A 25,827-nucleotide genomic window follows, 5' to 3' on the forward strand; every position below is an offset into this window, starting at 1 on the left:
ACGGGGCCCCTCGTTGGTCCCAGAAGTCCACTTTGGAAACCACTACCATAAACGCACATAAACCCAGCGAGTAGGTTCTCAAGCTTGTGACCAAATGTTGATGCTGCTTTCATGGAAGTAGTTATCTGCCATCCGCCATTCAGTAACCACGCGGGAACGCCGCGATAAGGACTCGTTAATTTGTTGTTTCCCATGTCATTTCCTGCAGTGGAAACATTTTTTGAGTCAAGCAAGAAAATGTGAGGGTTTGATCAGACATCTGCTCAGTTACTTTTATACTTCCACACTCAATGGACTGAAATAGTATATTTAACAACAAGCAAGGCCAAGAGCAGTGGACACCCACGTAGAATTTCCTCTTGAGACTTGCGGGACTCGTCCCGTCATCCGATTGGTGCTCAGCCCGGTTTCCCGGCAGGATGCCATGACAACAGTGTCACCATCAGTCCATTTAGAAAATGCCCCAATATAACACGTGCTTCTATTCCAGTGACTAAGCCCCCCCATGGCCACAGCGCGACCTTATAGAACAAGTCCGGGAGGTGGGTCAGTTTTTCTTCCAGCAACGTTGACCCGAGTGCAATTAAAATCTATATTTTTTAAATCTGGATGCAATGAAACTTACAAAACAGGGCAAGTGGCAGTTTCCTTTACCACGCATGCATCTTAATTCCCCCCCTCCGACCCCCATTTGCTAAAATCTCCATCCTCCCTCTGTCTCCATGTGGCACTAATCGCCCCTCATACATTCCAGGAAATAGTAGCCTGACATCCAGTGCGCGCGCGCGCGTTTGTGTGTGTGGATGCGCCGACTCCAGAGGCGTGGACTCCCAGCAAAGCCCCGTCGCCCCCGAACAAGGATGAGCACGGCGCTTCGCCTTTAACCGTACCCCCCCCCCCCCCCCCCCCCCCCCCCACACCCCCCTCCCTCCCGACCCCACCCCCACTGTACCCCCACTGTGCGGGAGACGCGCGCCGCTCCCGTCGGCACGCACAAAGATGCGCCTCGGCTCTAATAATAGCCTCCCTTATTTTTACCCCACCAACGCCTTATTGCATTATGGATGCCCCCGGAACGGTGCCCCTGCCAGATAGCGTGGGAACATCTCGGTAGAGAGGCCGTGGCCCTTCCATCCTCTCGCGGGGGCCGCCCGCTCCAGCATCCCGCCGCCGCCACAGAAGGAGAAGAAGAAGGAAGAGGAGGAGGAGGAGGAGGAGGAGAAGAAGGGAACGAGACGGGCCGGTTTTCCGCGCGTGTAGACCCGCCCGTGCGCCGGGGGTGCGTTCGGTTTGGCCCGCCGCGGTAAGACCTCGTTCTCTGCATGCCGGATCCAAGTCCGCCGGAGCGCGATGCGGGAGTATAAGGTGGTGGTGCTCGGCAGCGGCGGGGTGGGGAAGTCCGCCCTGACGGTCCAGTTCGTCACCGGGACGTTCATCGAGAAGTACGACCCGACCATCGAAGATTTCTACCGGAAGGAGATCGAGGTGGACTCCTCTCCGTCGGTGCTGGAGATCCTGGACACGGCCGGCACCGAGCAGTTCGCCTCGATGAGGGACCTTTACATCAGGAACGGCCAAGGCTTCATCCTGGTCTACAGCCTGGTCAACCAGCAAAGTTTTCAGGACATCAAGCCCATGAGGGACCAGATCATCAGGGTGAAAAGGTGAGACGGGCCCCGCGTATTAACGTATTAAAGAAAGATGATTGATCCCCTGTAGTGTGATGGTGTTATTTATTGTTTGAGGGCCCCTGTAAGTTGTCTGCTACACAGCTTACCACACAAGTTGTGTTGTGATGCAGGGTAATGATTGCAACACTCATTCCTTGAAAATGCCCCGTTGGATTTATTGCTGGGGCCCCTGGGACCCCAAAAAAGTCCCCTTGTCCCACTTAAAGAGACACGACAAAATGTGGGATTGTTCTTTTGGAGGAGGAATCATAAAACTTTCATCTTCTCAGCTCCCTCCTCTTCCTCCCTGTCTGGACCCTGCCTCCCCCCCTCCCTCCCCCTCCTCCCTGCGCGTGAGACGCTGCATCCAGCTCACATGTTCTTCATAAGGGAGGCCCAGCTGCGGCTCACCTGTCATACAGCAACCCGCTGAACTCCCGTCTCATATCCTCCGTCTCTCACACATGACTTACTCTGGGTGGCTTTCATCAGCTCAGTCCATTACTCAACAAATCCACTGAGCTCACCTCACGGCTGGGGGGAGGAACCGAGAGAGGGGAGAGAAGGGGAACGGGGATCTGTCCCTCCGACGTGTCTTGAGGCCTAGCGTTGTGAGGGCGGGACCGTATTACGCGGGGCTGTCTTGGTCCCAGGACAATGTTCCCTCTGCAGGATCAAACCTATTTCATATTAAAAAGGGTGTTCAAGTATTAAAGACGTCGTTACGTTGAGATAGGAGGGGACATGAGGGTCATTGGCCGTCATATTCGCATGATGCCCAAAACTCAAAGGGACTCGAAGGGATAGGAATATGAGTGAAGGTGCAGCCTTCGTTTAGCTTAGCTTAGCTTAGCATAATGACTGGAAGCAGGAGGCGCTATCCTGGCTCAATCCAAAGGTAAAACCCCTGAAGCTCAATAAGCGACACATTATTACATCTAAGGTGCGTGCCGGTATCTTAGCAGGACGCAAAGGAGTGTGGTCCTCGTCACAGGGTTGCCAGGCAACCAGCTGATGACTGCGGTAGGTCACAGCCCCCCCGGGTGCAAGAAGCAGTCCGGCACACAACCCCCTGCTTTGTAAATTGTACGCCTGTGTATCCGACTGCATACTGTGTCATTTTATACAACCCTACAGTATGGTCCAGCCCCCCCCCCCACCTCACCCCCTCCATCCACATCCCCACCTGTCCTCAAGACTGTGTCTGTAAATGTCTCGCGCTTTCATTTCTCACTCACGGATGTCGTGATCGTGGCTGTATGTTTGCGTTGAATATCTTTCGTCAGCGAGGACCGGCTCGGGTGGAACGCTGAACGCGACCTTTGCCCGCTCTCCGTCAGCCCGCGTGGATCCGCGAGGTCGGCCTCCCTCCTCCGGAACTTCTCGCTGAGCCAGCAGCAGCAACGAGCGCCACATGGAGATGTAGGATGTGCCCACTCACCAGGACTTAATGGGATTGTGTTGGGTCGGAAGCCAAGAAGACATCGGGCCTCCATTAAGGAGACATATAAACCGGCAGGCTTGTGCAGGGGCGGAGGGGCTTGTAGGTGGGTGGGTGGGGGGGGGGGTTACCATGGGAAAGATGTGGGATCCTGCATGTTTCTGCTCTGTGTGGCACGTCACCTGGATGGTGCTGACTCGTGTGCGAGGCGGGAAATACACTTTGACTAATAGTTGGACATTTTGGAAAATACACCGAATCAGTTTCTGGCCAAGAGTTAAATGAGAAGGTCGATAACGCCGATAACGTCTGCGCTGCATTCAACCGGAGCCCCGCGGCCAGTTAGCTTTGCTTAGCATAATTCATTTAAACGGGGGTCAACACCTCATGCTTCAGCAGATTATGCTACATGCAGCCGTGGAGCTCAACTATTTAACATGTGGAACTAAGCTAAGCTAATCGGCTGTAGAGCGTATTTGCATCATTCTAGGCGAACGCCCGTGTCCACGCCGCAATCTGTGGAAACAACATCTGGGTGGAGCCCTCCTCGCAATCTAATAATCTCCCCGCTTGCCTGTGGAGCTTTATTGCAGTGTCGGCCCCGGAGGAAGAGGAGGAAGAGGAGGAGGAGGATGAGGAGAGCGCGTTCAAAGCACTCGGGCTGCGTTTTCACGCTGCACTGATGCTGTGTCTAATAGCCGGAGGTGAGCATCGGCGAGTGGCACCAGAAAACTACGTGTCCCAGAAGGGAGAGCAACTCCCCGACCTCCGGGCTTTTAGCGCCCGCCGCCAAGATGAGAGAGAGAGTTGTTGTACGCGGGGACGGCACCGGTTTGAAGTGCTCTTTGGGACGGACTCTGCGCTTTCCGGCAGCTGTTGCACATCTGTGTTAACACGTTTGGAGCTGATCGAATATACGCTGGGACGGTCTCTCGCAGGTGAATACATCAATAAATAAAGGCCCCCGAGTCCAGAGGAGGTAAATGTAACAACTCAATGCAAAAACAGGAGTGATTTTCTGCAGCAGAAACACGCTGTAGTCACTATAAGCTGCTTCCACACCAGATGTCTGGTTCGAGTCTGTTGAAGTCGGTCCGCTGCTGTAAAAGCGCAATCAAGCCAACTTTAAGAATCCCGAGAACATTCGGGACATTAAAGTTCCCTCCCACTCGTTTTTATACCTCTTCATTTCGTACTTTGGACCCCCTTCGCAAACGGACACGTGCGTGAGGCTGCTAATTAGCGGCAGATGCAGAGATCGCAGAGGGGCCGGGGGCCCCCCCGCTGTCGGAGGCGCCTGGCTGTTTTTGTTTGTAGTTTCTGCCTCGGCCCATAAGGGAAAGTCACTGTAGCTGTTTAGCACAGCAGGTAGCGTTAATATGGCGCCAGCAGCCTCAGGCTCAGTGGGAAAATGTTTTTTCCCCTCCTTGTGTGTGCAAGCTTTTATTTTCTTTTTTGTTTACTGTAGAGGCCAAATGTCGCTCAGCACATCTTGTGCAAGATTCCACATCTCAGAGGACTCGCCCACCAACAGAGCGTCGCCCCGAAGGACTGTTTTCATGGCGGCATCGCGGGATCTACGTATCATTTCATCAAGCCGCCGCTGGTCGTTTCGCCCCAAAATCCAACGTGACTCGTCTCCCACAAAAACGCTGCACATTCACAGTGCACATTAGTCTAAGCCGAGCCGTGCAAGCACCTTCCCACCAGTGGTGCTTGGCTGCCAAGTCGTGCTGGACCGGCGTCGGCTCTGTTGGTAATGTCCTCCTGCTTTATGGCACACAGGTGATGGTCACCGCACATTCGAGAAGCCACCATAACCACGAGGCCGCTCTTTACTGTGAATATTGACATACGGCAGCAATACACACAACATGAGGGCAGTGTAAAGGAAAAGCAGCCCATCTGTCTCCTCAGATTCTAGAGAATTTCTACCGCTGTACCACAGAGAGCATCCTTACAAACTGCATCTCAGTACGGTATGGCAGCTGCTCTGTGGCGGACCGTAAATCACTGCAGAGAGTGGTGAAAACCGCCCAACGCATCACCGGTTCCTCCCTCCCCACCATTGAGGCAGAGCAAGAGATGTCTGCGGAGGGCACGCAGCTCTCACCCCAGCCACAGACTGTTTGCCCTCCTCCCCTCTGGGAGGCGCTACAGGGTGCTCCGTTCCCGGACCAGCAGGTTCAGGAACAGCTTCATCCCTGCGGCTGTCATTCTACTGAACTCTGCCCCCCCTGAACTCTGAACTCTGCCCCCCACCCCCCCACACACAGTGACTGTACTTCCCCCTCCACCCTGGCTTGACTGTCACACACACTCCTCCAGCCACTGAACATTTGCACCAGAATGTTTTTTTTTATTACTGTATTAATCGTACTTATACCTACAATACCTCTTACTGTTCATATCTATTCATTCACTTATTACACTTTACATGTTCACATACTCTGCACTTTTTGCTATTTTGCACTCTGGTTGGATGCTAAACGGCATTTTGTTGCCTCAGTACTTGTGCTGTGCAATGACAATAAAGTTGAATCAAATCAAAAAGTCAAATCAAAATACAGACTTCAGTTTGAGCTGTTAAGAAAGCTAACAGTGCTAAAGAAAACAAAAGGGCTAAATTTGATTTGAATAAAGGGACCTGAAGCTGCAACATGTGGCCAGTCCTCCTTTATCTGGAGACAGTAAATGTGTTCGCAAACAATATGTCACCTTTTGCATATTAATGTGGTTTTTTTTTATATTATCTGTATCTGTCACCCGTCCAGCGGGTTTTGAGTTCCCCCCCCTCAGCGCAGGTCTGATGCCGCATCAAACAACCCGCCGTCCCACCCGGGCCACGCCGCCCCCTCCCCACCCGGGAGAAGCTGCCGCCCCCCCGCGTCTCTGAAGTTATATATAGAGTTCCTCCTGCGAGCCTGTCAGCTTGCATTTGTCCCCGTGAAGCGCACCTCGTTCACACCCCCCACACACACACACTCCCCCCCCATTCCCCCCTCGAGTCCGGCTCTCCGAGACGCCCGTCCTGCTGAGGTCAGCTCTTGTGCGTGTGTGCGTGTGTGTGTGTGCGTGTGTGTGTGTGTGCGTGTGATGCCGTGAGAGAAAATGTCAAGCTGCAGGGAAGTCTTTTGACATTTGAACATCCCCCCCCCTCTCCCATCCACCCACGCTTAAAAGTATTACATCATGTTTGCCTTTTTGATGGGGGGGGGGGGTGCGTCTGCTCACTTGAGGAGTCGAGCCGAGCCTCTTGGGCCCCGCCCTCTGGCTCAAGGGCACCTCAGCAGGTCTGTTTCGCTCAGGGAGACCCTCAGCCCAGGCGGCGTGGCGGCCAGCCGGCCCCCAATTTGCAGATAAGAGCTCATTTCATGTTAATAGCAGCAGCGGATGGATAAGCCGGGGGGGGGGGACTGATGGTCGAGGCTATCAGGCGGGCCGCGCCATTACCCCTGTGAGAATATGTGCCCGCTGTAATGGACATGCCGTGGTTATTTAATCAGAGGAAACAAAGTACGTATATAGACAGCGTCACTGTCTATGTGCTGGAGCACGGCGAGCGTAGCGCCGCCCACCCCCGTCTGCGTCATGTGGTCTACCTGATGTTTTACCCCCCCATGCCAACACAACGCCACGCTGTTTTTGATGAATGAGCCAGAGGAACACATTAGGTAAATTTCAAAGTTCATTTCAAAGGTATACGAGGCCGACATGGAATGGACCCCCCCCCCCCCCCCCCCCCCCGCCCCCCACGTGAGAGCAGCGCATTAGCTTTATTGAATTATTCAATAATCTACCATCACTCTCCCCGGCCTGGTTTCCTTGTATCGATGGACGCAGGAGAACTGTCATCGTCAGCCGCGCGCCGGGGGGGTCGGGGGGGTTCTGACCCGTTAAAAGACGCTCAGTGCGTGATGTAAACGCAAAGTGGAGGGCCGCCCATCGCCAACGAAAACGGGAAGCCATTAGACGCCGCATACACAACATCCCAGGAATAAATAGATTGTTTATTCCTCCTTCCTGCTGAGGGGTTTCTAACGGGACGGCCCAGTGGCGGGGAGTGATGGAGGCCTCCTGGGGGGCTGGAACTGTTTATCCCGCTCCCCTTTGCTCCATTGTGCATTGTTCAAAACCGTTATTGTTTTTGCATCTAACAAACAGTATGTAGGCCAACAACACTCACACACACTCACACACACAGAGTTTAGTGTGTTTCTTTCCCTCCTGCATTCCCCCTTCGGTAGCAGGAAGTTGCTTTAGTCTCGGCCTGGAACAAAACGGGGGGGGGGGAGGCAGACAGCAACTTCATGATGTGCACGGCTCTGATGCTTCTTTTTTTTCCTCATTTCCAGGTACCAGCAGGTGCCGGTGGTGCTGGTGGGCAACAAGGTGGACCTGGAGGAGGAGCGGGAGGTGTCCCCCGGCGAGGGCCAGGCGCTGGCCGAGGACTGGGGCTGCCCCTTCATGGAGACCTCGGCCAAGAGCAAGACCATGGTGGACGAGCTCTTCGCCGAGATCGTGAGGCAGATGGACTTCTGCCCTCTGCCGGACCGGAGGGAGGCCTGCTGCCCCGCCTGCAGCGTACAGTAGCAGCCTGCCAGGGCGGGCGGTGGGGGGGGGGGGGGGGGGGGGGAGGTCGAGGGCGGTCGGCAATTAGGATGCAAAGGAATTCTGGTTAGACGAGTTGAAGGGATTTGAAAGTGAGAACCCACCAAACTGTTAAGACCTGCTTCCTGTATCGAGCAGTTTAGGCCTGTGCATTCTGGGAAATGTAGGAAATCCCTTAACTGATACAGGCGTAGCAAAAAGAGGGTTTTATGGGAGGAGGGGGCGGGGATTCATCACTCTTGGGACATCGGGTGGATTTTTTTTTCCCCTGAGAGAGAATAAAAGCGACGCGACCCTCGACCGCCGGCGTCCCTCACCGTCCTCCCGGTTGACAGAAGACAACGCTCCGGGTTTCCCGAAAGGCAGCACGGTGCCAAAAACCCCCTCGACAGTCAAGAGGATCATAGTGCTAAATGCATTTTGGGAAACCAGCCATCGGCCCGGGACGCGTTCGACAGTTTTATCGCTCCTCTTCTCTTCTGCTTATGCTTCTTTATTTTTTTACTTTTGCACGTTTGGGAACTTTTTTCTTTCCTGTTTTTTTTTTCAAACAGTGCCAGACCAGTCACCTGGATGTCCCGACCCGGATGTCAAGTAACACCACTGTGATGGAGTCGTACTGGAAGTTAATCTCACAGCAGGGCCCGCCTGAATATGAATGAATGACGAGATGAGAGAATGTCTGAAAAAAGGGGAGCCGCACCTCATTAACGCAGGACATCCCAGATGTTGGCCTGCTGTGGATGGCGTGTGCATGAAGCTGTACTGTCACACCGACATTGAGTACGACCAACGTCACCCAAAGAGACAGTATCGATCAATCAACTGATGAAACAATCAGCCGGACACTTCTTTACACCTTACAGATGATACAAATGCCTTGTTACATTGTATGACGTGAACATCAGTGTCAGCGTGTAGTTCTTTTATCTTAACGTCACATCAGATATGTTAGCGGTTCAATGTGAGGAACACTTATTTTCAACAAAAAAAAAATAAACCTTTATGCACACATGTGTCTTGTGTAATTATTGTTGTGATCATGTTTTCGTGTGATTTTGACGGTAAAATGGTGTTTTATTTCAAACTGTAAAAGCGCCGGCTCCTGAGTGCTAAATAAAACTTTTGGGTTCTGTCTCCTCATGCTTTAGCCTCCAGAGGTTGTTAGATTGGCGCCCGTTGTGGAACTAGTCCTTTCTGCTTCGCTCTCCAGCGGTAATCTGGCTCCATCTCGGCCTGCGTCGAGGTGATTTACGATGTTTCGTCCCCCCCCTCCGGCTGCGTTCCCTGGCCGGACGTCTCTCTGCTCCAGCTGCTGTCATTACTGCCAACACTCACTGATGATTCTGGTCCAGAAAACTCCAAGCAGCGTTTGTCAAATTCTGAATGCCATTAGGAGCCATTAGAGGATGAAGTTGGGGACATGTGAGACTTGAGAGCCAAGATCATAACTTTGGGATCCATCCAATCAGCGTAAGAGCAACAGTCTTTCAGCACTTAAGCAACAGAGATTAGTAATTCAGAAATGAAATCGTCGAGGCACATCATAAATAAGAAAAACTTTTACACAAGTGCTTAAAGAAATATCAAATAACTACTATACAGAGACATATTATGTTGTTAGGGCCTGTTGATGAATGTGGCTCTGATGGAGACTCTTTTTCTATCACTCTCTCTAGCAACAGATAAATATAGTACATCGGGGTTTCCTTTACGTAAGCCTCTTTAAGTTATTGATCAACAGTGACGCCTGCTGTTAGAAACTGGAACTGCGCCCCGTCGTACATGCCACGCGGACCTTTACGGACGCGGACTGCAGTTCCTACCCGGACCGAAATATTCGTTGCACACTAAATAGGCATGGCGTCCTTCAAACAGAAGTGATAAAAAATTATCAATTTTGCACTTCTGTATCTTTTTTATTTTCGTATGTGGGTACATCACTATTCCTCACAATGGTGACCAGGACCGCGTGTCAACTGCTCCAGCGCCGTGAGTAGCATTAGCTGCCAGTTTAGCATGCGAGCTAGCTAGAGCCAAACGATCACCGACAAGTTCATATTTAGGGTTTTGATGAAGAACGTTTTCCTTTTAATTATTACATATTAACGTTACATAATATTGAAAGCAAATGTGTGATCAATTACGAACTGAATTAATTCCGGTTAGCAAGCTGCTTCTTTTAGCATTAAATGACATAACGTTACTCAAATTAGCGTTAAGTTACATTATGGTTACATTATAAGTACATCCTGACTACCTGTCTAATCACCAACAAGACCGTAGATATTCTAAATATCTTCTACAATCATGTTAAGTAACGCAGTACTAGTTGAAAGTTTGTCAGTGTTGTTTAATTGTGCAAATGTTATATGAATTTAAATCAAACGCATGTCCTTACTTGTATCTAAAACATTGGAGACTACACTTCCCATAATCCTTTATTTCACAACACAAGCTCTCTGTCTGAAGTTGTTACCCTGACTACGTTGCCATGACAACCCCCCCCACTCTCCTCCGCGTCCACAGGCTTTGCAACTGCAGCGGCGGGGTCAGCGCGTGCACCGGCCCCCGGGGGCCGCAGCCAGCGCAGTGCCGTCTTCTCCAGAGAGCAGGCCAGGCAGAGGGCTCTGTACCCCCGCATCGAGAAGATCGAGGTGTCCATGCGGGGCCCGGGCCTGGACGGGACCCTGCTCGTCATGAACAAAGGGATGTCCACTCCGCTGAGCTGTGCCAGACGTGAGTCCACAGGAAGTCCCCGTGGAGGACCCCCAAACCACATGGCTCATGTGTCCGCTTCATCCGCACGCTGCTTCGCGTTCTGCTGTTCATAAATATTTGCTCCTCCTCGCAGACCTGACAGAGCATCACGTGAGCAGCTCGGCTCTGGCCCTGGTGGACGGGGAACCGTGGTCTCTCCACCAGCCCCTCACCCAGTCCTGCTCCCTGACTCTGCTCACATTTAAAGACCGGGATCCCACGCTGGTCAACCAGGTCATTAACAACTTCAATCTATTTTATTCGATAAGAATCTCCTGCTTTTTCTTTGTGTTTTAGGAATGTGTTTGTTTTGAAAGTGAACTGAGCCAAACTTCTGTTTGACGTATTCTTAAACTCTATCTCTAAGCTTTCTTCTAGTGTTTCTGACTTTCTGGCTGGCGTTTCCATCATTCTTTTTCTATGAATAGTTTTGCCCTGTTTGGTAAAGGAATACTGACACATACCTGCAACCAAAATAATAAATCTCTCTCTGAAAGTTCCTTTCAACTATTTTATTTGAGATCGCCAATTTAATAACATAAGCCCAACAAATAAACTCTCCGATACTCCACAAGTCTCTAACCTTCCTCAATCGGTCAGCTTTTTTATTTTATTTAATTGACTGTGTTAGGGACGTTGTTGAAAGGGTTTGACGTTTGACAGCGCGTCCTGTTGTCTCCTCTCAGGCCTACTGGCGCTCCTGCGCCGCCTTGCTCGGCCAGGTGCTGGAGACCGCGTTCAAGGACGACTTTGCCGTGGAGCTGCTCGGCACGCCCGAGGTGCCAGGTAGACCAGCTCCTCTTTGGGTCACACGCGCCGGGCCGATGGGAGGTGCTTATTGGTTTGTCTCCGTGTCATTTGTTTCCATGCAGTCACTTCGGGGGCTTTCTGCTGCGACGTGGTGCTCGACCCTCAGCTCGACTCGTGGACTCCCTCTGAGGTGCGTGTGTTTGTGTGTCGCCGTTCCAGTCAGGGCCAACGTCGATCAAATGGAGAGGTGTCTGATGAGTTCACACCAAATACAGTGATTATTTTACGGTTGTGCTCCCCTCCCCAGTAGCCGCGCATGTGTCTCAAATCATGATTCAGAATAAATGAGAGCCGTAGTCATTTTTCCAACGTCCTACTGTGTTTGTGTGAGGAAGAGAGTAACTTTTATCACTTTCTCATCACCTTTTAAAGTATAATAACTTGATTTTGAGCCTGATTCTTTGTGAGATGTGTTTGCAAACCATCATGGCTGCTCTTCCCCCCCCAGGAGTCCTTGCGGTCTCTGACCAGAGGGGCCCAGCAGCTCATCCACACCGACCTGGCCTGGGAGCCTCTGGAGGTGGCGCCCTCTGTGGCGCTGGAGGTCTTTGCACACAGCAGGTAGATGGCGCAGCGAGTTCTTTGCATCTCTGATGCTTTTTTTTTTTTTTGTACCTTATTCTCACGTCAAACCTTCATCGTTTGTCTTTCAGGTATAAACAGGAAGAGGTGGAACAAAAGGCGGCACAAAGTCCCAAAGGCACCGTGATGCTCCACAGGTGGGTTTGCTTTAATCTCCTGTCACACACATAAAGAAGGCGGCATATTTTAAACCGTTTCCCATCACCGATCACGTGTGTGCAGATGTGGTGACCATGTGCTGCTGAGTGTGGGCCCCCTGGTGGCCAGGACAGGCCTGTGCTCCCAGTACGAGGTGACGGCCCTCCACAGCCTGGAGCCGGGGCCCCGGGGCCTCCGTCGGCGAGCACAGGGCCTCTCCCTGCCTCTGCAGCTGCAGGTAGGGAAGTGTGTGTGTGGCGTGAGGACCCAACATCACTGAAGCACAGCGAAGGCTTTTCATTCAGCATTTAATCCTTTTACTGCAGTGGTGTGTGAAAAGTCTTTGTTTGTTATCTGTTTTCTAGTGTGACCTTCACTATTCTTAGCCGCTTATTTGAGATTCCTTTCTTTGGAGTTCAGTTGGAGGGTTTAGTTGCTACTGGGTCCAGACTTTGATGAAGGTGTAAATGTAACGTGACGATTGAATTATCCTACATTCCTGTGGCATAAAGAAATGTAACTTTAAATGACAACGTGAAGATGAATAGTTTAAGATATCATCAACGGGCAGCCTTTTGATTCAGACAACGTTTTAACTACGGTCCCAGTAAAGATTACACACGTTTGACTGTTATTCCGATATGAGTATTTTCTGTGTGCCTGCTAGTCACGTTGTCTTCCTCTCTGCAGGCTCACCACACAGTGTGGAGGAAACTGAGGCAGCGGGCAGAGAAACTGGTAAGAAGAACAATCATCTTCCTCCTTTTGTTTTACCTCCAACGGACTTCAAAGCCGCCGCTTTGTGGCCAACTCTGGTCTAGATGACGGATTCTTGTCCAAATGACTCGTTTGCACACTCAGCCAGCGTGGTTCCTGGCTGCAGCCCGCCTTTCAGATTCCACAAAGCACCCGGGGTTGGGATTTAACCGAGCCTACGTTTTATTGCTTTTTGCATTTATACTTTGGCAAAGGCAGAGGAGACGCAGCGCGTCTGCAGGGGGGAGGGGGGGGAAGGGGGAGGGGAAGCAGCTCTCGTTCTCCTCGCGAAGGACAGACGGCTGCTTTCAGAAGTCGACATGAAAGACGTAGTCACTAACTCGAGATCCAAGGAGGAGGTATTTTTAAATCTCTGCAGGTTCAAGGCTCCCCGATTCTAGACTTCTAGACACGCGGTGACACTCGGATTGACGCAAAGCGGAATCGTCTCTCTGCGCGCGGAACCGAGTTCGACTCCAAAGGAGAGGCATCAATTCTTCAAACTCCAAACTAGGCTGCGAGTTAATTTTGGATGGACTCATTTAGGCGAAAATATATTTTGCTGCAGCTTTTCTGGCATTCTCTGTGCATCACTGATTGCGTAACGGGACGAGGGGAGAGAGAGAAAAAAAAGAAAAGAGTAGTACTCATTAATAGACACTCTTTATTTGGCCACTGATGACAAACCGCTCCGTGGCCTACATTTCACTTTCACATGTGGTCCTCCGGAGAATCGAAACGGCACTTTATGAAAGACAAAAGTACGGACGTCAGAGTCGGAGCGACATTAAAAGTGGAGGACGTTTGGATCGCGTCTTTCTGGCACCGTCGTGAGCGGCGCATTAGCATGCAGAGCGGCTACAGGACATCACCGTTATGGATTCAGAGGACACTGCTCCATAGTATCACCCGACGTTGTGTTGTGTGTGTGTGTGATGTGTCTGGAGAGCGAGCCGTCCTCCCCACTTCCTTCACAGAGAGCCATTGCTGCTGTAAACTTAAACTGCTCGCGGACGTTTTCATTCTTTCCCATAAAACCACGAGGCGGCAGATGAAACGTCTCCGTGTGGAAACTGAGCGAGCGACGCCGAGCTGCTTTAACAAACGACGAGCGAAAAGGACGTGATCTTTTTCTATTTTTAAGACGGGGCGGAGCGATTGCGAACGTTTTCCATTTGAAGTTATTCTGACTGTTAAAGGGTTTTCTTTCTGCATCATTATTCTCACTCGCTGAAAAACATAAAATGAGCGAGTTGTCGGCCATCTCCGCAGCACCACAATGTTTCATTCAAAGTGGTGTTTTGACACATGTTCCGTTGCCTGCTGGGCACGGCGAGATGAAAATGGCAAAAGGCCGTATTCTCAATAAGACTTGAGTCTTGCTTTTGAGGTTTGACCATTTATTTTGATGGAAAGCCATAAAGGTTCCTTCAGGCCTTTTCATTTGTCACGCCGTTAATGGGAATCTCCTCCGCAAACCAGTCATCCAGTCATTTACAAGATGAACTTCATTGGGAAAAGCTGCCTTTACATTCAAAGGATTGTTTAACACCGTAGATGAAAGTAACCGTGTAGTAGTCTCTAGTACTTTATCGGTACAGCAAATACACCAAATATTTGCTGTACTTCATTTTGCAGCCTCTGATCTGATGTTTTGAAGCTGTTTACTGTGTCAGACTTGGTTTTTCTCTTCAGAATAAGTCTAGAGGGGAGAGGATTTTGACATTGAAAGGTCAGATCCATTGGACAGAATAACAGAAACCCTTTAAAGTCGCCCTGCCCCCCCCCCCCCCCCGTTTTACCTCGTTAACCGTCAGACGTTTTGAACGTTGTGACCCGTTGTCCCCCATCTGCCTCCAGCTGACGCTCCACACCCAGCCGCCCACGTCCCTCTAACGTCTGCGCAGGAATGTCCCCAAACCCTCACCAAGTAGGGGGGAGGTCATAGTTCAACGTATTAATAAACACGCTGGTTGATACATGTGGCTTTATTCTGCACAGGTGGAGGTCCCGACACTTGAGGAAGTGGCTCCGCCCTCGGCCCCCGACTCCTCCCCCCCCGCCTCCGGCCAGCCAGTAACGACCTCTGTGTAACCTTCCGCACACGCATCAACACTTTGTCATGTATCCCGTTGTATCATTTGTTGGATAAATGTGTAAAAAAAAAAAAGAAAGAAAGAATATGTGAAAAAAACACCGCTTTTGTCGTTCTTTTGGAAATCGCTACAATTTTAAGGTGAAAGTTTTGTAGTTGGACCAAAGATTTTATCCCTGCGGGGAAAAGGGGGCTTCAGTTCGTAAATGTTCAGCTGATAGCAGGCGTGTGTGTGTGTGTGTGTGTGTGTGTGTGTGTGTGTGTGTGTGTGTGTGTGTGTGTGTGTGTGTGTGTGTGTGTGTGTGTGTGTGTGTGTGTGTGTGTGTGTGTGTGTGTGTCAGCAGTTTGCTTAACAACAAAAGCGGAGTGTGTCTGTTGGCTGAAGGTCGGGCAGCTGCAGAGTCCATCACTCCTCCAACAGGTGCTCTCAAATCCTCAGTGTGTTCACAGTCGAGCGTGAGAAAGTGAGCTGTGAGGCGCGTTGGACGCGACGGCTTGTTGGTGTTTGGTTCATATTCTGATGTTTTTATATGTTTAGGCTATAAATGACTCGCAGACTGGCATCAGATCTTCTAGGTTCTTTGGGGCCTTCCGATCCATATAAATGGCCTCTTGTACGTGAAGAGTGAGGTAAATGATTCATTAAAAGAATAATTTAACACTGCACTTCACTTGCGGCAAGAAAGTAAATAAGCTCCCGTCCCCTAAACGCTTCCTTCGACCCATTTTTCCTTTTTTCTAGAGTGATTTAATCACAGGTGTCTGTCGAGGAATGCGTAAAACCTCAGGCCTGAAAACATTGCCGATGTGCAGCTGCTGCTGCCCCCCCCCCCCAAACACACAGTGACAACGTGCGAGACACACCCAAGGACATATGCCTCGGAGCCCACCAGAGCCAGTAGAGATTTGAATTCCTCGCTGAGTCGTGGTTCTCCAACGACGTTTTAAGATCAAACATGATTCCAATTGAACAGATACTAAAACCCTGTGGAATAATAGAGGAGCTTGGAGTCTGCTCAGTGATCAGACCCGACTAGTCGGTGATCTGTAAGGACTAGAAAGTCTACAAGTCCTTGAAACTCGACCTTTCCTCACATTCCTCCCTAAGGCCTGCGCACCTACAGTTCCCTGATGGTTTAATCGGAACTACTTCATCCAAAGAAAGACCCGCACCGAACACGTTCCCCTCTGTCTGGTTGTTGTGGACTCTTTGAAGGCATCATCTCCGTCCAAACCATCTATTATGTTTGTGCCTGTTTCCTCTTCAAGTCTGGTTCTCATGATAAGAGAGAAGAGCAGGATGTTGTTGTTGTGTAGTTCCACTTAATCTCATTGTAGGCCTGTTACACAATTACAGCTGATCTTTTTTTAACCTTAAACTTGAATAAACTGCAATATTTCTGTCAATGATTGAATCCAGACCTCAATCCATGCCGCGCGCGAGTATCAAAGAGCCGCTTTAAACCCGCTCCGTGTCGCGCGCCACGCCGGTGACTCCCGTGACTTTTGGCGCTGCAGTGCGCGTCTTGGACACGGCGCTGCGCTCTCTGCGCTGCGCCGCCCCGCTCCCGTCTGAAAGCACACCTCCGCCCGCCCTCCCCCCCTTCCAAGGAGAGAGAGGGAGAGAAAACGAGAGGCGACGTCCACCCGCGTCTTTCATAGTAACCGAAGGCGCGCCGCTCCCTGCCAGACTTCTCGTCCCGGGGCACCGATCAGTGCCGGAGGCGCGTCCCGCTCGCGCCGCCCGCCGCTCCTCGCAGGTCCCGGTCCCGGTGCCGGTCCCATCGCTTGCGCCGCCCGCTCTCGGAGAACAAGTCTTGTCCCTGGAAGCTGGATGAATTATTGGAGAGTTGGGAACAAGTGCGAGAGAGAATCCGCCTCCGCGCTCCGTCCAGGGAAGCGACTCGGCCGCAGCGGTGGACGATGATGGAGGGGACGTCCCTGTGTCTCCCTGTGGTCATTTTACTGGTGCAATGTAAGTGATGGATGGAAACTGTTGATTAGGAAGAAGTGACCGTGTCTGTGTCTGTCGTTCGCCTTTTACCACTTCCCTCTGAAGGATGCGGCTTAGGACGAAGATTAGTTAAGTGCTTCCTAATTATTTATTTTATTCTAACTGGATTTCCTGGAATTTATACTAAAGAGCCGGTGGGAGCTGATTTCATTAAGGTCTTTCACTTCAAATGCTTTTAACAAGTTTCCACAGGAGGCTGATATTTAACATTTTGCTTCATTTTCATGAGAAAAAAAACCCAACCATAAGAAATGAATTTATTTTTGACATCGTGTGTGGTGTCACTCCGCAGTCCCCTGGGCCCACAGCGGAAGCCCCGCTGGGAGAGTGGGCCGTGGTGCCCAATGCCCGGCCCCTGCAGGTTGGCCCCTGAAAGTTGTATTTGGCGGGGTTCCAGCCCGAGGGCGTGGGCGGCACGGCGGCGGTGGTGGTGGGGGTGGAGGATTGGGTGGTTTTTTGGCAATGGAGGTGGCGTATCCGCGCGTGAGGTCAGCGGTTGGATCGCCACCAGAAACCTCCAACTGTTCTTCTTTTTTGCTCGTGACGAGTTGTTTGTCTCGGCCGAGATGTGAGACCTGGAGAGGGACAAAAAAGGACAAATGTTTCCTTAAAAAGAAAAGGCCCAAAGGACCTCGGGCACCAGGTGAAAGGGAAGCGGAGTGTTTGGGCTCCTGGAGCGCAGCAGCAGTGTGAGATGGATGTGATGAGACACTGAGAGCGATGCAGATTTCACTCCTTGTTGTCCACGTTGTGCCACATGTCAGGTCACAAGTTCAGAGGTGTGTGTGTGTGTGTGTGTGTGTGTGTGTGTGTGTGTGTGTTGGCTGTGGACAGCCTAACACTGATCACTCATTGTCTGGCACGCTGATTGGTGTCAACAGTTTCTGATCCGCCGCAGCTCGACTGGACCGCCTGCGGAGTTTATTGTTTCAAAAGAGAAAAGAGAAGGACAAAAAAAAGCAATCCAGCAGGAAATGTTTTGGGAGGGTCTGTCGGCAACCCAACACCCCCCCCACCCCTTATCGCAACCTCCCACTCGCACAACGCGTCTGCCCGGGACAGCTGTTGCTCACAGGGTTACAGTCATACAGAGAGGCTTTGTTTCAAATGGAGAGCGCACACACACACACACACACACACACGCACAGAGTCCTCCCTGTTTAGAATTTTTCCTTCTGTACCCCCACAGCCTTGAAATGTCCACATGCCCCTTATCTATATCACACCGGGACACGTCTTCTGGAACCCCCCCCCCCTTCCTCCTCCATTTGTCTTGTTAATTTCAATAAGTGCCTTCATTAATACCGCCGCCGTGCTTTTGACCTCGACTCAGCCTGCGGCCACGCCCCCCCCCCCACCACCACCACCCCCCGTCTCTGTACGGGCCGCGTAACGAGAGAAAAGGCTCCGTGCCAAGAAGCGAAAGCGTGCCATCTCTTTATTCCTTCCACTCAGGCGAGAGGGCGTCTGTCCCTCTGGGTTTGAGCGGTCGCAGTCATCGGTTGATGTTGATGCCACGCAGAAGCGCGCACGCCCGCGTTTGTCTGTTTCGGCGCCTTTGTCTGGACGTTTGCGTGCTTCAGAGCCACAACAGGCCCCTCGCCAAAGCACTTGAATTCCCTCAGCGGATATTTCTAGTGACACCAGAGCGCGTCTAAGAAGTCCACAAAAAGCAATTATCCAGCGTGGGATTCATGGCGGCGTCTCGCTCGACCTGCTCCCCATGAGCGACGGCGCTAACTTGTCGGTCCAAACGGGCCCCCGCTCGGCCAGCGCCTAGCCGGCTACGGGCCAGAGTCACGAGCGCTTCTAAAAGCAAAGTGCCTCCGATCCCCTCGGCCATTTTTATCCAGGCCAAAACCCCCGAAGAGACGGCCAGCAACTTCTGCTCCCCCTTCACCCCCCCCAACAAAATCCCCTTTCTTCGAGGAGCCCTGGGACAGCAGGCCTTTTGCTTTCCTTTAATTCAGCGAGCCACACCCCGTTAACACCACCCACCATGCAGTTGTGACACCATCCAAACGGGCCGTGTGCTCGCCATCCGCCTCGACGCCTTCGCCGGTTAATTGAGCCCATCGAAGGCGACAGCGTTTTGGTAGTGAGGGCCGCACACTCGGAGCCTCTTAACTTACGCGTGTTTGCTTCCGTGTCAGTCGCCAACCCCCCCCCCTCCCCACATTTCCTCCCCCCCTCGAAGAGAGCACCCTTCACGGTGTCTCACACTGTGTGACGAGCGTCTCCCAAACGCTGTCGCGGAGGATCTCCCTCGCCTTCAATCCCACTCTCTTATTCATGCTTCTGCGCCCCCCCCACCCCACCCCGCGCTTCAGCCAACCTCCACCCCAGCCTCACCCTGCACCACCACTCCACTTCATTTGTATTCTATTCTTAGGGCCGCTCATCTCTCCTTCGCTCTTCTCTTTAATCTAATTGTGTCGTCCTCCTCCGGCCCGTCGCTCATCCTTTAGTGAGACAATGCTCCTCGCAGGGTGGCGAGGAACGGGGGCCGAGGCCGGGAACGATAATCCCGTTACACTATCGCAAGTCGACACGCACAAGGGGGGGGGGAAGCGGATGGGGAAGAGTGTGCCGCTTTAATTCACTTAGCTGAAAGTAAGTGAGGCTGGTGTAAATTCAGCCAACTTCAAGAAGCTTTTTGGGCGAAAAAAAACACAACTTGTAAATGCTTCATGCCGCATTTGCAGGATGACATTATTATTGTATACGCTGTTTTTGATTCAAAGGCCCGTTCTTAAAAATAGCCGCAAATAAGCGCGAGAGAAGCCAGTTTGTATGGTGGTCAGACGCGAGCGTTTCTTTTTCCTCGCTTCCTGCCCTTTGTCTCGGCTCGCCCTCCATCCTCCTGTGTGACCCCCCCCCCCCCCCCCCCCCCCTCTCCCTTCACGGGAAAAAGAAAAGCTTCTGCAGCGGATCGTAATCCAGCGACAATCACAGGAAGGGACTGACAAACAGGAAGCGGCTCACATTCATCTCCCGATGCGTGTCTTTAAGTGCACGTCTGGGACATTTTAATCTGCACGCGTCATGCCATCGCCGGGGAACAATGGCCGGAAAACACTGTGCGTTTGTGTGCGTTTGCGTTTCTTCTAGGAATACGTCGCTATGAAATCTAATTGAATCCAATTGGACTAAATTACAAGTTGTGAGATGCTTTTCACGGCCCTGTGTTTCTGAATTAGAACCCTGGAGGACAGTTTCTCATTCATTATGTCATTTCCAAAATGCAAGGCCTCTTTTTAGATGTTCTAGAGAGGCCCGGTTGCATGTTTCCAGCCTGTTCTAATCCTCACCCTCGTTTGAACGTCAAAACCCGTATTTAACAACGGCATGACGGGGGAATAATCCGCCCCGTAAACCAATCAGGCACCGCTTCCGCTTCCTCTTCGGACGCTGGGCGTCCACGTCGGGGGAAGCCAACATGGGGACGGTGCGCCGCCGGGCCTCTCGGCTAATACGCCTCATTCATCGGGTTAATCTGGAAGACCTTGACCCGACCCCTCGGGCCGGAAAACATGCGGCGTGCTGCTCCTTAACCCCCCCCGCTGGATTAATGCGGAGGAGGGAATAATCCTACCCGGACACCTTGTGGGTTTGTGGAGAAAGACGCCAAAAAAGGCTATTAAGCGCTCGCCCGTCGCGGTTCCCGTCGCCCCCTATTGGACGACTAGCGATACTGCTCTGTGCAATGCTCTGACCCCTCTCTTTTTTATCTCCCACTCTCCCTCCCCTCTTCTTCTTCTTCTTCTTCTTCTTCCCCTTCACACCACCAGGTTCCCCCTCCTTTCCCGTTACCGTGTCGACCGACAGACACAAGGTGGAGGTGAAGGAGTTCTCAGGTGAGACCCCCCAGGAGTCTGCAGCTTCGTCACTGTCCCTCTGATGGAATAAACCATGAGGCTAAAGATAGCAGTTCAAAATGCCCCTGACTGACGGCTTTGCTATCGCGGCATAAATATCTCATCGGTCCCCCCCCCCCCCCCCCAGACGCGGTGTTGTCCTGCACGTTCCGCACGGAGAAGGACCAGAACCCGCGCATCGAGTGGAAGAAGAAGGGGAAGGACGTGTCCTTCGTCTACTTTGATGGAAACTTCAAAGGTGAGAAAGTGGCCCGTTGCCCTCACCCTCCCTCACCCTCCCTCACGAAGAGGGCCTTTGTTGTAATCAGCTCGCAGTGGCAGCTGTTTTTCTGTCTCCATCAGATGAGAGAAAAGCACCAGCCGGACGGCGTGAGGGGAGCAATGAACTCTATGAGATATTTAAGCTGATCCACAGTGTCGCGGCAAACAATGCCCCTCTCCTGTATCCTAGGATGTCAGCTTACTGGCTTAAAATACATAATAAATCATGCAATTATCGCAAAAGGGTCCAGCCTCTTCTTGACCGCCAGCCAGGACGCTTCTGTTAATTACAGGGTGAAGGGTCCTTGGGGTCCGGGGTCAAGTCAAGTCAAGTCAAGTCAAGTCTGGGATGTATCATAAGCGGAGGAACATCTCAATGAAAACATTAACATCCCACATGATAATACTCCCTGTGTGGGTTGACTTTACATAAACAAATATCTTCTCCCATATTTTCTTGAACAAGAATATGAGTGTTGTTTAAAAAAAGCCAGCGTAACATTTGTTTTATGAAGAAGCTTCAGCCAGACGGGACGTTTCCCCCGGGTCTCCCTGACCCTTTTCTTTCTGCAGCTCCCTTTGAGGACCGCGCGACCATCAACGGGGCCACCGTCACGCTGAGGAGGGTGACCCAGGACGACGCCGGGGAGTACCGCTGCGAGATCAGCGCCCCCCTCGACGCCGTCATCCTGGGCGAGACCAACGTCACCCTCAAAGTCCTGGGTACGACGGGACGAGAAACCGCAGGGCCGCGTCGGTTTGGCTTTCCCCGCGTTTTGCTGACGTGTTCTTTGATCCCCTGTCCCGTCCCGTCCTCCAGTGCCCCCGCACACCCCATCCTGCGATATCCCCAGCGCGGCGGTGACGGGCTCGGTGGTGCAGATGCTCTGCAGGGACCAGCAGAGCATCCCGCCGGCCACGTACTCCTGGTTCAAGGACAGCCAGCCGATGTCGCAGCCCCGACGCGCCAACGCCACCTACCTGATCAACCCCCACACGGGGGTCCTGGTGAGGGGGCAGAAGACACGATTCCATCTGAAGAGTATTCTTCAGCTCAACCGCGTTGTCTTCTTCTCCCCTCTTCTGCAGGAGTTCAAGGCCGTGGCCAAAGAGGACACCGGGCGGTACAGCTGCCTGGCCTCCAACGGAGTGGGAACGCCCAAGATGTGCGAGGGCAAGCACATGACGATAGGTGTGTGTGTGTGTGTGTGTGTGTGTGTGTGTGTGTGTGTGTGTGTTTCGGACACGGAGGAAACCAGGGTTTCGGTGGAAGCCCGAGGTCGTAAAAAACGACCCGCACAGAGCAACTTAGAATTGCGACGAGCCGCTGTGTCCATGTAGGGACAAAAGAAACGGGCCACGCCGCTCATCTCAGTCTTTGCTCCCCCCCCCCCAGAGGACGTCAACGTCTCGGCCGTGGTGGCGGCGGTGCTGGTGGTCTGCCTGGTGGTGGTGGTCTGCGGATGCGGGGGGTACCTCTTGCACCGCAGCGGCTTCTTCAGCCGTGAGTCTTCTTGGTTTTGTTTTTTTTATTTATTTTGTATTTTTTTTTTATCCATCAACGCGTTTGCATTAACTCGTCCAAACTGACGTTGTGTTCGTTCTCTCCAACACGCTCCTCGCTCGTCCGTCGGCAGGCCACAGGGGAAGGTAAGCGCTGATGGTGTTAACACTGATGTGATCAAACTCAAGCTAATACCACACTCTTCAGATTGAGGAGGAGGAGGAGGAGGAGGGTGCTTGTCTGTGTGCTGAGTCAGGGGTGTACAGTGACAGCTGTGTGTGTGTGTGTGTGTGTGTGTGTTTCGCTGACAGATTTACAAAAACACCTGAAACTATTTCTTTTTTTCATTTCTTTTTCTTTTTTAATTGATCACCAATCTGTTTTAATCAATCATGTCCAAACACACCAAGACAGATGATCTCACAACGCAGACAGCTAATATAAGGGATGGGGGGGGGGCAATAATCAGTGCAACGTAATTATGGACTCATTACATCGGGGGGATATTGGCAGTAGGAAGAAATGAACGCAATTAAACTGATTGGGTCGTCGGACGTGGATCCTCGGGACCCCCGCGCAGGGCCGGGGCTGCAGAGACTTGCGTGTTTCACTTGAGTTGTTTTGCTGGCGGGTCATCGCGGGGCTTCTGTCCTCGAAGCTGACGCGAGAGCTCTTTGTCTCCGGTTAAAGTCTGACGCTTATCCCGCTGAGCTAACCGGAGCTGTCAGTGACTCCTCTCCTATTTATAGAGCACGGCTCCTCCACGGAGACCCAAAGGCGACACGACACGAGATCTGAGGCCGCCGATGGTTAACAAAACCACTCGCGGGTGCCTTCATTCACGCAACGACGCTGGGGGCGGATTGTTATTGTGAAACACACGTTTTAGTTTTTAAAAGATGTCAAATATAAGTGACAGTGTCCCCTGAAGGCCGTGCGCACGTGGAGTTATCGCGAGAGGTGTGGAAGAACCATTGTGGAGTCACGTGACTGGCTCGCCTGCATCCCGATTGGTCGCATGCCATGACACCCATTTGTGTGCATCATTTCTGTATCCCGAATGTCTCAGTACGGGACAGCCCGGAAACATACAGCGACTCCAAATGTATTTGTATTTATTTGGTTCTTTATCCATCTCACAAATAGACACACCTTTTTTTTTCGATACAGAAATGATGTGCACGGGCCCTTTGCACAGGTTTGACACGGCTAGAGTTGTGCATGGTGTGCAGTGTCACTCCAAGATGCCCCCCCTATTGTTAACCCCCGCCCCCCCCACCCCCGCAGGTCATTTTGGATCTCCCAGTGTCACGGTGCAGCCCACATCAGCAGCCAAACCCTGCACAGAACTGATGACATGTGAGTGCGACACGCACTGAAGCCACAAATAAGTCGTAACCTGTTACTGAGTCGGGAGTAAAACGCCGATACGTCCATACAAAGAGACCGCTTGCTGCATAACCTCTCTGGAACAAATAAATATAAAGTGTTTTGTGAGCTGTGTTCATTCCGAAGTGTGAATTTCACCAGATGAATGGGAGAAAGCGCATTGATTAAACGTTTTTCTACACTGGGCAATCTTTTTTTTGTTGAATTCTCACCACGAGGATCCAGATAGATTGTTGCCAATTTACAATATTTCTGAATGAATGAAAACAGTAACACGCATTTTCTACATTGAAAAACGCATCCATTTGGCTGCCTTTTTATTTTAATTAATCCCCTTTTACAGTTTTAGCCGTTATATATTATAATAGTCTTTGTTTTTAAATGTGTGTAACATTCAAATTATTTTGGCTCCATAAGCCGACCCGCAGGCCGCACCACCGAACGACATCTCACACCGTGTCCTCTCCCCTCGCTTCATACAAACGTCCCCCCCGCCCCCCCGTGGGAGGTTTGCCATGTACTGTATGAAGTGCATTATTCATGCGGGGCAAGAAATGACTCAGGATGCCGCTGTCCGCCTCCAGTGTCTCCTCGTCTCTGTGACTGTGTCAACCTGTGTCTCTGTCTTTCAGATCCAATGTCAACTACGTCCCTCCGCCCCAAGAAGTAAGTGCCCCCCCCCCCCCCCCCTCATGGTGACATGAGCAAAGTGCTGAAGAACAAGCTGTTCATTTTTACCTAACAATTCAATGTGTGTGTGTGTGTGTGTGTGTGTGTCCCTCAGCCACAGGATTTCAAACACACCCAGTCCTTCATGCTCTGAGAAGCCGGCCTTCCTTCGAGAACACGTCGCCAAACATGGGACCCTCTGATTTTTTTTTGGGGGGGGGTTCATCTCCGGACGAGCTCTCAATCTTCCAACATCTTCCACCTTCCGCTCATCCCCCCCCTGTGAGCCCCCTCTGACTGGGGGAAGGCGCCTCCTCACTCACGTCAGTGACGTGTTCTTGCTCTTTGGAGATGGAGCTCATTTTCACTGGTGTTCTGCTCCCCTCTGGTGGTCAGATGTTGAAAATCCAATCAATGTGTTTGTTATGAATGATGCTTGGACAAGTGGAGTCCCCCCCCCCCCCCCCCCCCCCCCCACAGGCCAATCGGTCTCACTACCTTTTTGTTTTCTTTTACCAAAGACCGACCATTTAATTTAAGGGATTTAGAGAGAAAGCATCGTTTTCAATCTACTCCAACATTAATACCACTCAAATTTACCTCAGCATCTGCCAATGTCGTGTGGCCCCTGGGACCCCCCCCCCCCCCCCTCCACCCCCGCCCTGGGTTTGTGACAACATAAAACCATGGATGTATTATGTAATACATTCATTGAAAGCAGTCTGGGAGGACAGGAAGCCACTCCAGCCAATTCTATTGAGACCAACCCCATTCCACCCTAATGTGCCTGCATGGTCTTTTCAAATATATATATATATATATACATATATATATATACACACACACACATATATATATATATACCTTGTGCCTTTTTAATTTGTCATATTTATCTATGGATCACACATTTTTGTAAAGAACTTGCCTTACTTTGTCTCTGTCTTTCTATTTTTGTGCCACTGTTTATTAATGTTTATCAAACTGGAGAGTGTGTTTTAGACGGTGTGTGAATGGGTTGTTCAGAGTTTTATTTCAATGGTGTATATGTAATAAAATGTTTTTCTATTCTAAAACCTACTGGCCGTTTTTGTACTTGGATACCACTTTGATGTACTTTTACTTAACACTCAAACTCAAATATTATTGTATGATTGTTTTTTTGTTTTTTTTATCGCTGTGATACAAAACATATCTGTGTAATTCTATTCCTGAATATTTCTGCACTTTCCTAACTAGTAGTGTATTATTG

The 25,827-nt window shown here is 51.3% G+C and overlaps 3 protein-coding genes across 5 annotated transcripts; all 3 read left to right on the plus strand.

Moving 5' to 3' along the window:
* Positions 1-841: 841 nt before the first annotated feature.
* Positions 842-8,731, plus strand: LOC120824698 (ras-related protein Rap-2a). The gene is made up of 2 exons (XM_040185632.2): positions 842-1,664; positions 7,467-8,731. Exons 1-2 carry the CDS (start codon positions 1,351-1,353, stop codon positions 7,702-7,704), a joined length of 552 nt encoding a protein of 183 aa, XP_040041566.1. The 5' UTR covers positions 842-1,350; the 3' UTR covers positions 7,705-8,731.
* A 796-nt stretch (positions 8,732-9,527) lies between these two features.
* mrpl39 (mitochondrial ribosomal protein L39) lies at positions 9,528-14,871 on the plus strand. Its single transcript, XM_040185604.2, has 10 exons — positions 9,528-9,714; positions 10,252-10,461; positions 10,577-10,716; positions 11,169-11,268; positions 11,355-11,422; positions 11,741-11,853; positions 11,946-12,011; positions 12,097-12,250; positions 12,703-12,750; positions 14,770-14,871. Exons 1-10 carry the CDS (start codon positions 9,678-9,680, stop codon positions 14,860-14,862), a joined length of 1,029 nt encoding a protein of 342 aa, XP_040041538.2. The 5' UTR covers positions 9,528-9,677; the 3' UTR covers positions 14,863-14,871.
* A 1,581-nt stretch (positions 14,872-16,452) lies between these two features.
* Positions 16,453-25,651, plus strand: jam2a (junctional adhesion molecule 2a). Of its 3 annotated transcripts, none has more exons than XM_040185612.2 (11): positions 16,453-16,838; positions 20,669-20,734; positions 20,883-20,993; positions 21,590-21,739; positions 21,837-22,024; positions 22,106-22,208; positions 22,413-22,520; positions 22,654-22,666; positions 23,808-23,879; positions 24,542-24,575; positions 24,694-25,651. In XM_040185612.2, the coding sequence occupies exons 1-11, from the start codon at positions 16,787-16,789 to the stop codon at positions 24,730-24,732; spliced, it is 936 nt and encodes a 311-aa protein (XP_040041546.2). In that variant the 5' UTR covers positions 16,453-16,786; the 3' UTR covers positions 24,733-25,651. The 3 variants fall into 3 exon arrangements, with proteins under 3 accessions (XP_040041546.2, XP_040041554.2, XP_077954295.1); XM_078098169.1 differs by having other exon boundaries at positions 16,472-16,838; positions 21,098-21,739; XM_040185620.2 differs by lacking the exon at positions 23,808-23,879.
* Positions 25,652-25,827: the final 176 nt, after the last annotated feature.

This window comes from Gasterosteus aculeatus, chromosome 1 (genome assembly GCF_964276395.1).
Source record: "Gasterosteus aculeatus chromosome 1, fGasAcu3.hap1.1, whole genome shotgun sequence".
Taxonomy (NCBI): domain Eukaryota; kingdom Metazoa; phylum Chordata; class Actinopteri; order Perciformes; family Gasterosteidae; genus Gasterosteus; species Gasterosteus aculeatus.